Here is a 16,837-nt window from a genome sequence, read left to right on the forward strand (position 1 = left end):
TTTTTTTAAATTTGATTTTATCTGAAAGGAGAGGGAGGGAGGGAGAGAGGTGGGGGTCATGGAGATAGGTAGATATGTCTTCCATCTGCTGATTCACTCCCCAGATGGACATGATGGCTAGGGCTAAGCCAGGAACTCCATTCAGGTCTTCCACGTGAGTGGCAGGAGCCGAGTTACCTGAGCCATCACAGTTGCCTCTCAGGATCTGAAGTAACAGGAAACCAAGCATCAAAACCAGCTACTCCCAAATGGCATGCTCTCACTTAAGGGAGTGCCTGCTCCCTCCCCCATCACGGTTTTCTAGTGATCTGGACAGAGCCTTAGGCTGCTTCTCGTGGAATTCCACACGATTGCAGTTACCAGGCTGGGCGCACACAATCACCAACCGTAATGACATGCATTTACAATTTTACTTTTTTCCATTTATGAATACATTTATCTGCTCATAACTGCTATACCTGTGTGAAGGTTGATGGTATATCGGTTTATGCTTGCAAAAAATACGTATATTCCATGCCTGTTGTATCAAGTGGCCTACGTGGTGTTCTGTCCCATTACTATGTTTCTCAAATATAAGTCCTCTTTAAAAAATGTGAGTAAATGTCTTTAAAATAATTTTTAAAGTACAGAATTATATTTCCCCAAATTTTATTTTTCTGGATCTTAATGTTTCAGTAATATGGTCTTGGGACTTGTGTTTGGGAATGCAGCCCAAACCCATCTCTATCACTGTAGTACCCCATCCCTCTATTATCCTGGCTAACAGCAGATACTCCTAAGAATTTTGTTGAATATGGCTGAATGTGAGTGAATAAAGTTATCTGTAGGCCTAATCAAACTTTTTTAAGATTTATGTATTTGACAGGCAGAGCTGGGGCCGACGCGGTGGCTCACTTGGTTAATCTGCCTGCAGCACCAGCATCCCACATGGGCGCTGGTTCTAGTCCCCGTTGTTCCTCCTCCTGTCTGGCTCTCTGCTGTGGCCCTGGAGGGCAGTGGAGGATGGCCCAAGTGCTTGGGCCCTGCACCCACATGGGAGACCAGGAGGAAGCACCTGGCTCCTGGCTTTGGATCGGCACAGTGCGGGCCATAGCGGCCATTTGGGGAGTGAACCAACGGAAGGAAGACCTTTCTCTCTGTCTGTCTATAATTCTGTCAAATAAATTATTTATATATAATAATAAACATTAATATAATAAGTATAATATATATATACATACATATATATATATAGAGAGAGAGAGAGAGAGAGAGAGAGGCAGAGATACAGAGGAGAAACAGAGACATCTTCCACAGGTTTAGGCTTGGCCGCACAGCCAGCGCTGACCCAAGCCCGAGCCAGGAGCTTGATCCTGGTCTCCCCCGTGGGTGCAGGGGTCCCAGCACTTGGGTCTTCTTCCAACCCAGGGGCGTTGGCGGGGGGCTGCATCGGAAGCGACCCACAACGCGGGCCCCTAATCAGACTTTTAATAGAACTGGGTGGGGGCTGTTTGAACGCAGCCCTCGGAGCGAACACTTTAACTAGTAGGGCAGACACGCACCGTCCCCAGGTGCCAGGTGTGGTCCACAAACCCGCGTGGTTCCCGGTGCAGCCCTCGTCCCGAGCACCGGGGCGCCGGCGGCAGCGGCCCCAGCACTCTCCCTGCGCACAACCGCGAACCGGGCGCTCCGCTCCTCACGCTTTCTTTCGGAATATTTAGAGATGACCCGAGCGGCAAGCGCCGCCGCGTTCCCCTTCCTGGCCTGTCCAGCGCCCTTCTCGGCCGCCGGAACGCGCTGAGTCAGCGCCGTCGCCGGCGGACTGAGCGCGCGAGGCGCAGGAGGACCGAGCACCAGCACCTCGCCGCCGCTCTCGCACACAAAGTCTCCCTGTGACAGAACAACGCCAGACACGCGTCCAGGCAGCCCAGGAGGCCGCCGCCCCCCGCCGCGCCCCGGCCGTTTGAGGGGCGCTCGCGGCCACGGGCGCCTGAGCCCTCCGGGCCCGCGGGCCGCGTCGCTGCGGGGAACGGGCCGGCGCCTCGGAAGCTCCGCAGCCAATGCGGCGCCCCGGCCCGCGGGATTGGCCGCCTCGCCGGTGACGCGGCCTGGGCGGGCCGGGCCGGTCGGCGACGGTGGCCGCGGGTCCCGGCCGGGGCGGCTGAGCGGGACCCAGAGCGGCGCCGGCTCTGTCCTGCCGCGCGCGTCCCGCGGCGTCCCCGAGCCTGGGCCGCGAACCCCGACGGCGGGGCGGCCGGGACTCCCCAGCGTGCGGGCGGCTGGGGGGCGCCGAGGTCCGGCCTGCGGGCGCGGGCGGGCGGGCTGGGCAGGCCCGGGCCGTGCTCCCGGGAAGAAGACGCTACAGCCGCGCGGGACGGGTGCAAGGTGCAAGGTGCGGTCCCGGCGGCGACCCGAGCCTGCTCGGCGCGCGCGGGCAACTCGACTCGTGCGGGGGCCCGGGAGCGGAGGGCTGGGGCGGCGCAGGGGCTGCGAGAACTTTCCCTGGGCGGAGAGGGTGGAGAACGGGCGGGAGCCGTGCCCCGGGCCGGGAGGTGCGGGCGGGGGCGCCCCGGCCGGCGCGGCCACGCGTGTGTGTTTCCTTCCCTTGTGCGGCAGCCGCTCGGGATGAGGAGGAGGACGGCGGCGCTCGGGCGGAGCGGCCGCAACTCGCGCGCGTGAGGACCCCCGGGGGCTTCCGCCATGCGGGCGCCGTGAGGCCTCGGGAAGCGATGCCGGCTCGCTGCTGAGTGGCTTGGGGAGAGCGAGGAAGCCCCAAAATGGAGGACTTCTCCGCCAGGACCTACGGCACCAGTGGCCTGGACAACAGACCTCTGTTCGGGGAGACGTCTGCCAAGGTGAGTGCGTGTCCGCGGGGCCGTGCGGGGGTCCCCGCGGGCCCCCTGGGGCGCTCGAGGGCGGGAAGAGCCGCTGCCGCCAGCCAGCCGAGTGCCCGCTCGAGACGTCCGGCCTGCCCTCGGGTTGGGCCGCGAGCCCTGCGGACTGGGGTGGACTTGGGAAAGTTCCGGGCCGTGTGTACACAGCGTCCTCGAGGGGTTCCCGTGCACCGAGGGCCTCTTTGAAGATGGCCTGGATTCCGGGAAGTGGCCCGAGATCAAAGGGTCCTTGGGGCCGGGCAAGCCAACCTCACAGTACTCCAGGCTTCTGAGAGCTTTCGCCTTTGACTTCACAATTTGTCATGCCCCCGGCCAGCAGGCCGGGAGAACGCTTCTTGTGCCCTCTTAACTTTGTGAGTGGTTTGGGCAGAGTTTGCCTGTGCCTGGCTGCCCCCGACCCCCTGTCTGGAAAGTGGCCTTGCTGCTCTGTGCCGCCTCCCGCGGTGAAGTGCGTTCGGGCCTCTGGAGAGGCCCGAGTCTGGAGCCGCCGGCATCTCTTAGCCCCGGCAGACGCCTCAGGCTCACGGGATGGGGACTTGCACAGTCTGGGGCACAGGTCTGAATTTGAAAGCTGCCAGCCTGCCGCTGGATTCCTTCATTTGTTGAAATCCACGTGGGTTTCGCTTTCTCCGAGTGTGTTGGTAAGAAAACGTTTCAGGTTGATGTCCAGGAAGGTGCACCTGTGCTCTCCTGGCTTTGCCTGGTCGGCACCACGTGCTCCTGAGGAGCTGGCCCTGGTCCAGATGCTGGTTTTCTGCAGCCGTGGCTGAGCTCAGCCTGGGAATCCCAGGAATGCGTTAGATGGGGATGATAGGCACACGTTGGTGGGGTTGGGGCAGGGCTGTGCAGAGGAGCGGCTGGTCATTTTTTTTTTTTTTTTTTGACAGGCAGAGTGGACAGTGAGAGAGAGAGAGAAAGGTCCTCCTTTGCCGTTGGTTCACCCTCCAATGGCCGGCGCACTGCGCTGATCCAAAGCCAGGAGCCAGGTGCTTCTCCTGGTCTCCCATGGGGTGCAGGGCCCAAGCACTTGGGCCATCCTCCACTGCACTCCCTGGCCACAGCAGAGAGCTGGCCTGGAAGAGGGGCAACCGGGACAGAATCCGGCGCCCCGACCGGGACTAGAACCCGGTGTGCCGGCGCTGCAAGGCGGAGGATTAGCCTAGTGAGCCGCGGCGCCAGCCAGCTGGTCACTTTTAAGCCTGAGGTTTGTCCCCTGTGCCAAGAGCAGGTTCAGCATCTCCTCCACGGGCATTGGCGCACAGATTGGATTCCTAGTGATCAAAACCTGCTTTCTTTTAGCCCTGTAGCCGCCGTGGTAACAGGTGCAGGACTTGGGAATGGACCTGTTGACTGATGCAGACGCTGCCAAGCACGGCTGCTTTCTGAACCTAGGGCCACGATGCCCAGCGGCTTTGTTTTCTGTTACCTAAGGTCCATCTGAAACCCATCTGAGACTTTTACCATTGCAGATCTGTCTCTGTTGCCTGTTTAGTCCAACCTCCTTATTACTTGGGCAGTTTGAGAACAGTAGGTAAAGCTACTTAGAGAACAAAGTGAAGAATGAGGTATAATTGCTGGCGTGGCTCTCTGTGGGAGGCCGGCAGAGTGATTTCTCCACGGTTTAGAAAGGTCTGAAGGTGGGCCGGCTCCTTACTGACCAGCTGCCGAACGCCAGGGAGGAGAGGCGCCCAGGGCCGGAAGTGAACAGGGCGCAGGATGGACCTCAGTGGTGGGAGGAGAGTTGGTGCGGCATTGGAGCCCTTCCCACAGAGGGCAGTGACTGCTAGGGCAGTGGATTCCTGGGGGCCCTGGGATCCCCTCAGTGGCCCTGGTACCTTGTGTCTCCAGCTTGCTCCCTTTCAGGTGCCGGGGCTCTGAGAGCCACTCGACAGCGGGGACTTGGGCGTGGTGACCACCACTTCTGAGCAGAAAGCGCCCTTCCTGTGGTGGGCACGTGGGGGTCTGAGCTTTTCCTTGTTTTTATAGCTGCTGAGAGTTGAGCCTGCACGCACTGGGTGCGGCCTGTACCTTTCATGGCAAGAAGCCCCCCCGCCCCCCCCCCCCCCCAGCAGAAGCGTCTGGGGAGACACTGTCCTCAGTGCGGGGCAGTGGGCCGGGTCTGGGCTCTCCGTGTTCCATCACCACGTTCCTTTCTGAGACGGACGTTGTTCTGTTCACAACCAGAAGCGGAACCTCACAGAAGGGCCTTGTTGAGTTGCATGAGTGGTTCTCCCCTAGGCACGTCCCTTCCCGCGGGCAGCCCGTGGAGTGGCGGCGCCTTCCCGGTGCAGTCTGGCGCTTGCCGCTGGGGGCCCACGCCGATGGCCCGTTCACGGGAGGAGCTGATGAGGTGGTCTGCCCCACTTCGTGTACTGGGCAAGAGCTGCTGACTGAACTCCACCCAGAGCAGTCAGTCTGTGAGCGCAGGCAAAGGCTGTGGAGAAATGGGATTACAAGTGTATTTGGGTGCAGAAAATTGGAAATCCACACACAGTGTTTCATACCACACGTTTTCTGTGAAGATGTGAAGACCTTGCATAGGTCCAGTGGGCCTTGTGCTGTGCCCGGTGGGCAGTCCCTGAGGAACTGCTGTCTTCGCCTGTACTGGGGGCGCACATGGTGATTGACTTACCAAACCCCCACGTTTATCCAGCCTTTAAGCAAGATACTTAGGAATGATGAGAGACCGAGCTGCAGAGCGAAAGGCGGCGTGGAACAGCTCTTCGGTTACAGTGTCGAAGGGCTCGCTGACGGACACAAAAGGTGTTCGTCTCAGTTGCTAGTTAGCTGTCACATGGCTCTGGCTGACAACTCCAGATTTTTTTTCATGTTTTCAACCATTCCCAAGTTCGGTGTTATTGTTCGAGTCTTTCGGGTGAAAAGTTTACAAGTTTATTTTGGTGGTACAGGTACCAAGTTAATAAGAAACTCCTGAAGTCTCTAAGCCTGTGTTTTCTGTATTCACATTTTATTTATATATATGTGTGTGTGTGTAAATGTAAATATATATATATTTTAAAATTTTCTAGTAGCTGTTTTAAAAAGTATACAGAAACAGGTGAAATTAATTTTAATAGTTATGTTTAATCTCATCTGTGTGAAATACTGTCATTTCAGCTTTTCCTACTAAGCCTTTGAAAGCCAGTGTTTTACACTTACAGCCCATCTCAGGTCAGTTGGCTACATTGCAGGTGCCCAGTAACCACATATGGCTGGTGCTACCGTTTTGCACCATAAGATTTTTTTTTTTTTTTTTTTGACAGGCAGAGTTAGACAGTGAAAGAGAGAGAGACAGAAAGAAAGATCTTCCTTTTTCCATTGGTTCACCCTCCAATGGTCGCTACAGCCAGTGCGCTGCGCTGATCCGAAGCCAGGAGCCAGGTGCTTCTCCTGGTCTCCCATGCGAGTGCAGGGCCCAAGCACTTGGGCCATCCTCCACTGCACTCCGGGCCACAGCAGAGAGCTGGACTGGAAGAGGAGCAACCGGGACAGAATTCGGCGCCCCGACCAGGACTAGAACCTGGGATGCCAGTGCCACAGGCGGAGGATTAGCCAAGTGAGCTGCGGCACCGGCCTGCACCATAAGATTTTTTTTAAAAAAAGATTTCATTTATTTATTTGAGAGGTAGAATTAGAGAGAAAGAGAGGGAGAAACAGAATGAAAAGTCTTCCCATCCGTGGATTCACTCCCTAAATGGCCGCAATGACTGGAGCTGAGCTGATCCGAAGCCAGGAGCCTAGATCTTCTGGGTTCTATGTTGGTGCAGGGGCCCAAGGGCTTCCACTGCTTTCCCAGGCCATAGCAGAGAGCTGGGTCAGAAGAGGAGCAGCTGGAACTAGAACGGCTGCCCATATGGGATGCCAGCACTGCAGGCAAAGGCTGAGCCTACTATGCCACAGTGCTGGCCCACACTGTGAGAGTCTAATGGAAGTGACTTCTTAGGGTTTTTTTTTTTAAAGATTTACTTATTTATTTGAAAGTCAGAGTTACACAGAGAAGGAGAGGCAGAGAGAGAGAGAGAGAGGTCTTCTGTCCGCTGGTTCACTACTCAGATGACCACAATGGCCACTGCGCTGCGCTGATCCGAAACCAGGAGCCAGGAGCTTCTTCCAGGTCTCCTACTCAGGTGCAGGGGCCCAAGGACTTGGGCCATCTTCTACTGCAGTCCCAAGGCCATAGCAGAGAGCTGGATGGGAAGTGGAGCAGCCGGGACTTGAAGCGGCACCCATATGGGATGCCGGCACTGCAGGCGGCGGCTTTACCCACTGCGCCACAGCGCCGACCCCTTCTTAGGGTTTTGTAGTCATGTCTGTGAAATGTTCTTCACTGTGAGACTTTGAGAAACTTAAGTGTGCCCGTTTTCATTGTGGCTGTTGGTGAGGGCGAGTAGTTCTTAGCAGTTTCCATGGTGTGGCTTTCTTAGCCCTAGCACAAGGCCTTACTGGGCTCTAACTTCCCCTACAGTAGCACTCACAAGGCCAAGTTTTACAGAAAACCCTCTGGGAAATGTGGCCCGAGGAGTTTTCTTCCTCTTTTCCCCTGGTGTGCCCTAAAACCTGGACGTCTGTCTCCCCACTCCACCCTGTCTCTCCACAGCCGCCTGTAAGTTTGCGGGAGCACAGCAGAGCTTGGGCACTCTCTGCAAGGGCGTTGGAGTTACTCTCGGGGCATGTGAGTCCGTCCCGATCTCTGGACTTGCCAGCTGGCTGCCTGCTGGTCTGGAGTCAGTTTCGGCCCCTGTAGCCTGGTGATCTGAGGGTGGGGTGGTTATCTCAGAAGAAAGCAAAGCCTGTCCTAGCTTGTGCCAGGGGAAAAGCTGGGTTTGTAGTGAGAACGGTTTCTGGGTCAGCCTACTCTGCTGGTGTTCAGTGGTCACATAACAAAGAGGTGATGCCTCCTCTGAGAAGGTGGTGAGGGTTTTTGTCTGTTTCTTACTGGAGGTGATGGAGGAGGAGAGAGTGACTTGGGAGGAGGTGCAGGCGCTGAGCTACCAGCAGATGACAGAGGATGAGACTCAGATCATGGGTTCCCAAAGCTAAAACATCCTGCATTCCCCTCCCCCAGTAAGCAAGCAAAACTGGTGGAAGACAAGGTCTTTTCATGACAGGTGGACCTAGTCAAACAATTCATACTTGGAGCATTTAGCTCGTGTAAATAATAGCACAGATTTTTTTTTTTTTTTTGACAGGCAGAGTGGACAGTGAGAGAGAGAGAGAGAGAAAGGTCTTCCTTTTGCCGTTGGTTCACCCTCCAATGGCCGCTGTGGCCGGCGCACCGCGCTGATCCGATGGCAGGAGCCAGGTGCTTCTCCTATTCTCCCATGGGGTGCAGGGCCCAAGCACTTGGGCCATCCTCCACTGCACTCCCTGGCCACAGCAGAGAGCTGGCCTGGAAGAGGGGCAACCGGGACAGAATCCGGTGCCCCGACCGGGACTAGAACCCGGTGTGCCGGCGCCGCAAGGCGGAGGATTAGCCTAGTGAGCCGCGGCGCCGGCCAGTAGCACAGATTTGAGTGCTGCTCTATTCCTTTATTATTTTAGCTTTCTGCTGCTTAATTAAGAACAAAGCTGTGATTCCGATTCCTGTCTCTGTGCCCCAGGCCCCTAAGGCTGGTTTCTGGTGAGTGCAGGCTTCTGGTTTCCCTTCTGACGGAGCTTCCCAGTGGAAGGGACTAGAGACAGTTGTCTCCTCTCAGCCTATCTCGAGACTACTTGAGTGAGAGAAGCTGCTCGGGACAAATAAGCACACGACTTGTTTCCATCCTCGTCTGGAGGCTTTCTCTCTCTCCCCACCGCAGAGCAGTGGACTTGGAGTGTCTGGGCGTGGGGCTCACACCCAGGCACAGTGTTTCTGGACAACCAGGGGATTTCAGTACAGAGGGAGGGCTGCAGTCCACTGGCTCCCTTGCTCCGTGAGGCCGGCGCCTCTCCACGGATGCCTTTCCTTTAGCTGCCTCCCTGTTCTTTGCAACTGCTGTTCTTTGTGTAGCGCCCTCTCTTCTCCGCTCTGCCTGGCTCTCCCCTTTAGAACCTTTCTCCTGTGAGCCTGGCTGTCAGATGTGCCCTGGCGCTTCCTCTTTGTGCAGTGAGGGACTTGGCTAGATCTTGTCTCGGGAGTATGAGCCTGTTTCCACATCTCTGTAGCCTTCTCAGCAATAGGCATAGTGCCTTATCCAGTTCTTAATTTTTATGTATTTTCAGTTTTACGTGAAGTGAGAGTTTAGGATCGCGAAAAAGTAACCTGTATCTTGGGGCATTTTGAACCAATAGAAGGCTGAAACTGGCGTTTAGGAGCCAGGGCACGCTGCTGATCAAAACAGGAAGTGGTGTTCAAGCTCTCCTGGGTTGAAAGTGCTTCCTTTGCTCTCCCTCTGCACTATGTAAAGCCAAGAGGGTAGTGAGTGTGCAGCACAGTATTGGAAAGAAAACGTAAACTGAAGCCTGGCCTCTTCAAAGTTGATGGTCTAGAGTTTTCCTCTCTGTAGACATAATTTTTGCTGGTCTGGAGTAATAGAATTGACTCATTTCTTCCTTATGATCAGCCCATAGGTTGTGTATAGGTATGGTGACTATTTTCTGAGCCTTACAGGAACATGTGTGTTGCCAAACCTGAGTGTCCCTCTGGGAGTGATGAAATGCTTTTGATTTTGGGGTTACTCTAGAAATTGGGGCCAGGCACGGAGCTAGCTCAACTCCCAGTAAGCTGTAAGGCTCTCCAGTAGATAGGGTAGAAATACCAGCGGTACCATAATAGCTACCATTTACTGACCCCTAGTGGATGTTGAAGGCCTTTACACGCATTATTTCCTAATCCTTGAGCGATTCTGCATGTTAGACCATTGCGTGACCTTGGAATCTGGGGCATAGGGGTTCATTGACTTAGCCAAGGCCACAGCAAGTGCGTGCAGGAGCGTAAGTCAGAACTTTGGGGCTCTGAACTCATGGTCTTCGAGCTGCGCCTCCTGTTCTGAGGCTTGGAGCAGATTAAGTTATGTTGATTCCTCTGGGTACCATCTCCAGGGGTTATTTTCCCCTTAAACACGTGACATGGGTTCGTTTCTGCTTTTGCTGTCCTGATATCCATAACTGGTGCTTCAATGAAAATACATCTGTGAGAAGAATCTGGTGGGATACATGTATAAAAATATTCATAACTGCAAGATGCGAATCTTGAATGTGAATCTGTGAAATAAAGGGAAATTAACAAGTATCTGCGCATTAACTTTGTGTGGGTAGGAATGGGGGGCAGGTGGGTACGCAGAGCCACGTGTGAGTGGAGGTCCCAGCCAGGGGGATGTGGAGGGTGGGTGCGCCTCCCAGTCCTTTCTGGTGCAGCCTGTGCTCTTGGAGAGTCCAAAGTCCCGGGTTTTCTGGGACATGTCAGAACAGCAAACCTAAGGTCAGAGTTCACTCTACCCCAGAGCTGGCTGGTGCAGCCAGGCTGTCTGCGTGCTTCCCACCTGTGTGTGTTCTGTCCCTCTGGCTCTCTCTGGTGACAGCACAAGGGGAAACTCTTGTTTAGGTGCTTCCATGCAGCTCTGGTGGAACCCAGTTAAATACCTGGACAGGGCCTGGAGCAGCCCCCTCCCATGTGTCACATCCTGTTGTCTAGTCTCTGAGGGCTGTCTGTCAGGGTTCTTGGTGGGCCATTTCCAGAGCTTTTGTGACATGTTTTCCACCCTGGAGACAGACAGATGGACTGAGAAACCTCTCGTGTGCTGGTTTACTCCCCAAATACCCACAGCACTCAGGGCTGTGGGGCCAGGAACTCAATCAGGTTTCCCATGTGGGCAACATGGACCCAGATACTGGAACTGTCACGCCGCTTCTCAGGGCACATATTAGGAGGAGCTGAAAGCAGAACTCAGGGGACTCTAATGGGCATGTGGCGTCCCATATGACATCTTAACTGTTAGGCCAAACACCTGCCTTCGCCTGCAAATAACCTGTAAAACAAGTTATTTCTGGAACTCTCTACATAATATTTCTGGGTCGCTTAACCGCACGTCAGTGAAACCACAGAAAGCAGAACCACAGTTTGGAAGGACTACTGTTCTAATGTTGGACTTTTTTTTTTTTTTTTAAATTAATTTATTTGAAAGGCAGAGTTACAGAGAGGCAGAGAGACAGAGAGAACGAACTTCCACCTGCAGGTTCACTCCCCAGATGGCTGCAATGGCTGGAGCTGTGCCAGTCTGAAGCCAGGAGCCAGGAGCTTCTTCTGGGTCTCCCATGAGGGTGCAGGGGCCCAAGGACATGGGCCATCTTCTGCTGGTTTCCCAGGCCACAGCAGAGAGCTGGATTGGAAGAGGAGCAGGCCGGGACTTGAACTGGTGCCCATGTGGGATGCCAGCACTGCAGGTGGCAGCTTCACTCGCTATGCCACAGCACTGGCCCCTAACATTGGTCTTTGGATCACAAGTAGTTTCTTCAGCTAAATTTTTTCTAATTAAATGTGTACTCTCCAAACCCCTTTAGAAATTTTGCTTTGGTCTTTGTTGTTGCTTAAATGGATTATGGTAGCACCAAGTCCCTCAAGTCTGTTTTGGAAGTAGGCAAAATATAAATTGCCATGGAAATGGAAGGTTGAGTACATTGTTTCTACTTGCTAGCATTCTGAACTCTAGAGCAGCCTATTTCCAAGGAGCTGGGGTCAAAAGCTGGCTTTTGAGTTTCCTCCCAGAGCCATCCTTGTGCCTGAGCATTTGAAACGAGTGTGGGGTTCTCTGTTCGGTGCCAAGGTGCTGCCCAATGGCTGACCAGGTAGGACCCCCACCCAGCATGTTGTGATCACAAGAGGAGTGGTCTTGCTTCTTTGGTGTAAGTGCACCCCAAAGCTGACGATCCAGAACTGTAGGGGACCAGCTCTCATTTAGCCCCATCTTCTCGTTTGGTACGCCCAGATGGGGCGAGGAATTGAGAACACATAGCTAGCTAGCCAGCTAGCAGAATGCCCTGAGAACCTTGGTCTCTGGTTGTAAATTCAGGCTCATAGGTATTAGCTGAAGGATCCTTGGGCCGTTTGTACTGCTCATCAGGTTTGTCTGTTACAAAGACCATCAGATAGGAGAATTTTAGTGTATGTGCTGCCAAAGCAAGCATTAGATGGGAGACATAGAACCCACCTTACTGTGTGATGTTGGGCAACTCTTCTGATAAGCCTAGTTCCCTATCGGCAAATGAAAACAAAGAATCCCTTGTTTGCTTCTTGGGCTTATTCTCTCCTATCCCAGATGCAAATCATTTGTCCATTTCCCCCAATTTAAAGGAAGACAAAGATGTGACTCCCTCAGGCTCAGGCTGATGTCACTGTGTGCTGCATCCCAGCTCATGGAAGTATTTATTTTGCCCCAAACAGCAGTGGTTGTGTTCTCCCGTGGGTCCCCGTGGAGTGCCTCCCTCCCTTCTTCCGCATCTGCTAGTCCTCCTTCAGGTTTTGACTTGTAATCTGTCCCTGCTTCCCCAAGATACCTCCCTCTTTTCTCCATAGTGGCCTCCTGAGCTCTGGAGAAGAGGTGGTTCTACTCATTGTTGCATCTGAGTTATAGCAGGTGTTCAAATTATTAAATGATTTATAAGTAATATGTGAAATTTGTTTCTAGTATATATGAGGGGTCTTCAGATGTTCATGGAAAATGCCTATTTTGAACCAAAATAAACCTTAACTCCATTTTTTTCTTTTTGAAGCAATCTCATATACATACATATTTTATTTTTATGCATGTGTGTATGTATACGAAGATTAAGCTTGCTGCCGAATATTTTGTCTTTGGGAGGGGCATCCTAACTCTGTATCATGTCTTGTCAGCAGTTAAGAAACCAGGCTCCGGGTGGGTGTTGTACAGCTTGTGTTGTTGCAGTCTTGACACCTCTGTTTCCAGTCAAGCTTCCTGCTAATGCATCGCGGAAGTGCCTGGGACCCTGCCACTCATGTGGGAGACCTGGATGGAACTCTAGCCTTCGGACTTTAGTCTGGCTCAGCCCTGGGTGTTGCGGGCAGTTGGGAAGTGAACCAGCAAATCAAGAGATCTGTCACTCTGGCTTTCAAGTAAATGAAAATAAATGAACCTGAAAAAGAATCCAAGCTGATTCTTAACTTGGCCAGCTTGCTTTGGGAGTGAAAATGAGCTACTGTACAAGGTTTACAGGAGCACCCTTTTGGAAGGTGGAACTAGGGTTAAAAAAAAAAGAAAACAAAACTGGGAGGAGATAGTTTTTCTGAGAAGTAACTGAATAAACAGACTAGCTGTGGAAACAGCCAAGTTTAAATGTAATATCCACTTTTCTGTGTACTCTGGTTCTCATTTGGAGCATATTAAACCCCAGACTGTCCTTTGAAATGCTGATTAACTATTTAATTATTCTGCTATCCCCTTGGAGGCTGGAGCTGGCATTGCTGCTGAAGGCCTGAAAAATAATCTTTGAGCTCAGAGAAGGTTCTCCACCCTATGAATTTGAATATTACAACCCAAAATAGTTCAGTCAGACTTTAAACTTCAGAACAGTGCTTTTCATGAAAGGTGAACAGATTACTAGAACTTGTTCAAGTGCCTACTGTGCTTGAGCAGGTCTGGGGCAAAGGGCCAGCTCTTGCTTTTCACACAGGCTCCTGGTGAGGCTGATGCTGCTGGCCACAGACAGTACTTTTGAGTAGCAGGACTTCAGAAGAAAGCATTAGGAGTGGGAGGTTTTCCACAATTAATTCTGTTATTCCTTTGTTTCTCTTAAATCATGGTTACCTTGGTAGAAAGCCAGAAGCAAAAGCCTTATCTTGTAGAAAGAAAATAGCGCAAGAATCATTTTGTGTTTCCTAAATCATGCATTGTATCTTGGGAGCCTCAGAGGGGGATCACTGGTGATGGCAATAAAACAGTAGAATTATGGATACTCATGTAGATGACCTGAAAATTTTGTCAGACTCTCTAGAAGGCAGGAAAGAACTTGCTAAGTTTAGATATATTTTCATCAGAATAGTTAAAACCAGTCATGCTTACTTGGATAAATACAGCAACCTGGAAAAAATAATCTAAGGAAAGACTTCATTCTTATTCTTTTTCTTTAAAGATTTATTTACTTATTTGAAAGTCATAGTTACAGAGAGGAGGAGAGGCAGAGAGAGGTCTTCCATCCGCTGGTTCACTCCCCAACTGGCCGCAATGGCGTGAGCTGGCCCAATCCAAAGCCAGGAGCCAGGGGCTTCCACCGGGTCTCCCATACAGGGGCAGGGGCCCAAGGACTTGGGCCATCTTCCACTGCTTTCCCAGGCCATAGCCGAGAGCTGAATGGGAAGTGGAGCAGCCGGGACTCAAACCAGCACCTATATGGGATGCCAGCACTGCAGGTGGGGCTTTGACCTGCCACAGCACTGGCCCCAAGGAAATCTTCATTCTTTTTTTTTTTTTTTTTTTTTTTTTTTTTTTTTTTTTTTGACAGGCAGAGTGGACAGTGAGAGAGAGAGAGAGAAAAAGAAAGGTCTTCCTTTTGCCGTTGGTTCACCCTCCAATGGCCGCCGTGGCCGGTGCGCCGCAGCCGGCGCACCGCGCAGATCCGATGGCAGGAGCCAGGAGCCAGGTGCTTTTCCTGGTCTCCCATGGGGTGCAGGGCCCAAGCACCTGGGCCATCCTCCACTGTACTCCCTGGCCACAGCAGAGGGCTGGCCTGGAAGAGGGGCAACCGGGACAGAATCCAAATCTTCATTCTTAAAACCACTTACTTGTCAACACTTTGTGAGATGCCATCTGCCACTTGCCATCTTTAGGCTTGGAGTAGCATTCTAGGCTGCTCTTCAGTGAGAAGAAAATATGGAGTCTTCTCTGTTGGGGAATGCTGGGCTGGTACTGAATCCTGTCTATAGCACTTAGTGGTATTGAGACCTTGGACAAGGTCTCAACTTCCTTGAGCCTCTTGCTGTCTGTAAAGTAGTCATATACCATTACATCCCAGGATTTAGAAAACTGAGAGTCAGATAGAGTTGGGGTGGGGGTGGCGGGCACACACGTCTTCCATCTGTTTGTGTACTTCCAAAGTGCCCCCAGGCCAAAGCCAGAAGCCTCAATTTCAGTTTTTCTCACATTGTTGAGACCTCCCCAAATACTGGAGCCATCTCCTGCTGTCTCCTAGCGTGTGCATTAGCAGGAAGCTGGACTCAAACCAGACATTTGGATATGGGATGTTGGGTTCCCAAACTGGACCTTAACCTGCCATGCCAGACATGTGTTGGGAGAACACACATTCTTGATTCTGAGGCCAGCAGAAAATATAGTTGATCCTTTTGCACAAGGTGAAAATAAAGGTCTCCCATAGAGTTTGTTTCAACTTTGAGATAGCATGTTTATTTTATACACACTACTTTGTCCTGTGTGGGGAAAAATGAGCAGAGCCTTTCCTCTGGGTCTCTAACAAATGGTTCTCATTTCAGCCTCCTGTGGGCCATGCAGGTGTCTCTGGCTAAGGCCACGGTTATGGTCTGCTCAGCCTGCTATGTTTAAGAAGGGTGTGGCTGGAATTGTTTTTTTATTCTCTAATCTTTGCATTTCAGTGGCCTTGGTGTGCAGAGTGTGGTTTGCCCTGGGTTACATCAGGCACACCCTACACATACTTAGCTTTCCAGTTTGCCTGCTTGACTTGGAAATGAAGGTTCATTGCTGTTATGTGATCCTCCCTGTGCCTTTCCCATATCTTGAAGTTGTTTCCTGATCTGTTAACAAAACAGCCTTTCTTTGAAGACTCAAATTTGACTCCTCAGAAATACAACCACTTGTATTCAAATTTTATTACAGTATGTTTGAGTCAGGTCTTAAACCTTTACCTTGTTCTGAAGTTCTGTAAAGAATTTTTTTTAACAAGGGAGACAGAGATCTTCATCTGCTGTTTCACTCGCCAAATGGCTGCAATAGCCAGGCTAGGTCATGTCAAAAGTGGGAGCCTGGAACTTAATTAGGGTTTCCCACATGGGTGGCAGGGCACAGGAACTGAGCTATGCCTGTACCAGTGTGTGGGAGCAGGAGGCTGGAATCAGAACAGGAGCTGGGACTTAAACTTGGCATTCTGATGTGGGATTCAGGTATTCCCAGAAGCATCTTAACTACAGAGCCACACGCCTGCCCCTTTGGAAATAACTATTACGAACCCAGATTTTTTAGTCCTGCACCAGAAACTGGTGATTTAGATTTAGAACCCCTGGCTTCAGTGCTGCTTCTAACTTGCTGTATGGTTTTTACCAAGGACATCTAAGCTGTATCCCAAATACAGATCCAAACTGATCATGGTACTTTTTATCAGGTATGGTTCCTGATACTTTTCACCAAGGCTCTGGCACCAAGTGCCTCTGTGCCGTTCTTTCTGCTCATGCAACTGCTAGAGCTGGGCTGATCCAAAGCCAGGAGCCAGAGGCTTCTTCCAGGTCTTCCCACTTGGGTGCAGGGACTCAAGCGCTTGGGCCATCTTCCATCGATTTCCCAGGCCATCAGCAGAGAGCTGGATTGGAAGAGCAGCCAGGACACAAACCAGTGGCCATTTAGGATGCTCGCACTGTAGGTGGAAACTCAACCTATTACACCATAGTGCCAGCCCCCCTGACCATAAAGCTCAGTTCACTTTTCCTTGTCCAGCATGTTAGCGCAGAGCATAGGATGCTGATATCTTCATTATAAACCATCCTACTGCCTGTCATTATACTATTCTGCCATGGATCCAATTCATGAAGCTTAAACTCTTTTCTCTTTCAGGATCGAATCATCCATTTAGTTGTTGGCAGCTTAACATCCTTACTGATTCTTGTAAGTATCTTTTGTGCTTCACCCAGGTTCTCGGTCAAAATTTTGAGAATTGTGGTTAAGTTTCAGATCAATTTGTGAGGGGCAAATACTTGAGTGTGTGAAGCATTCTAGTCAGAGTCGGTATGAATGCTTTCCATGTCATTAGCACAAAACCGCAACCGACAACTGGAGTGGCTGATTTGATTT

The 16,837-nt window shown here is 51.9% G+C and overlaps 2 protein-coding genes across 4 annotated transcripts in view; one reads left to right on the forward strand and one right to left on the reverse strand.

Annotated features, from left to right (window-relative positions):
• LOC149121852 (uncharacterized) lies at positions 1-2,681 on the reverse strand. Its single transcript, XM_089315628.1, has 3 exons — positions 2,568-2,681; positions 1,542-2,481; positions 1-205 (listed from the first exon to the last, which is right to left on the reverse strand). The coding sequence occupies exons 1-3, from the start codon at positions 2,679-2,681 to the stop codon at positions 186-188; spliced, it is 1,074 nt and encodes a 357-aa protein (XP_089171754.1). The 3' UTR covers positions 1-185.
• TMEM243 (transmembrane protein 243) overlaps positions 2,229-16,837 on the forward strand; it is a 25,835-nt gene continuing 11,226 nt past the window's right edge. For all 3 annotated transcript variants that reach the window (XR_016222814.1, XM_002713839.6, XM_051853009.3), the window contains exons 1-3: positions 2,229-2,371; positions 2,596-2,834; positions 16,601-16,651. Coding sequence is in view for 2 of the 3 variants with exons in the window: in XM_002713839.6 (XP_002713885.1) it covers positions 2,757-2,834; positions 16,601-16,651 (129 nt within the window). In the remaining variant the exon portion in view is untranslated. The remainder of the gene's footprint in view (positions 2,372-2,595; positions 2,835-16,600; positions 16,652-16,837) is intronic.

The sequence above is a fragment of the Oryctolagus cuniculus genome, chromosome 16 (assembly GCF_051225735.1).
Source record: "Oryctolagus cuniculus isolate XC-2025 breed Fujian yellow rabbit chromosome 16, ASM5122573v1, whole genome shotgun sequence".
Lineage (NCBI taxonomy): Eukaryota > Metazoa > Chordata > Mammalia > Lagomorpha > Leporidae > Oryctolagus > Oryctolagus cuniculus.

Bases quoted from the DNA above. Each gene is read 5' to 3' on its own strand.
- LOC149121852 (XM_089315628.1), bottom strand. From the start codon at position 2,681: ATGGCGGAAGCCCCCGGGGGTCCTCACGCGCGCGAGTTGCGGCCGCTC. The intron at 2,482-2,567 runs GCGTGGCCGCGC...CTCTCCGCCCAG, and splicing joins CAAGGGAAGGAAACACACAC to GGAAAGTTCTCGCAGCCCCT. The intron at 206-1,541 runs GTGCGTGTCTGC...CTGTTACTTCAG, and splicing joins ACACCTGGCACCTGGGGACG to ATCCTGAGAGGCAACTGTGA.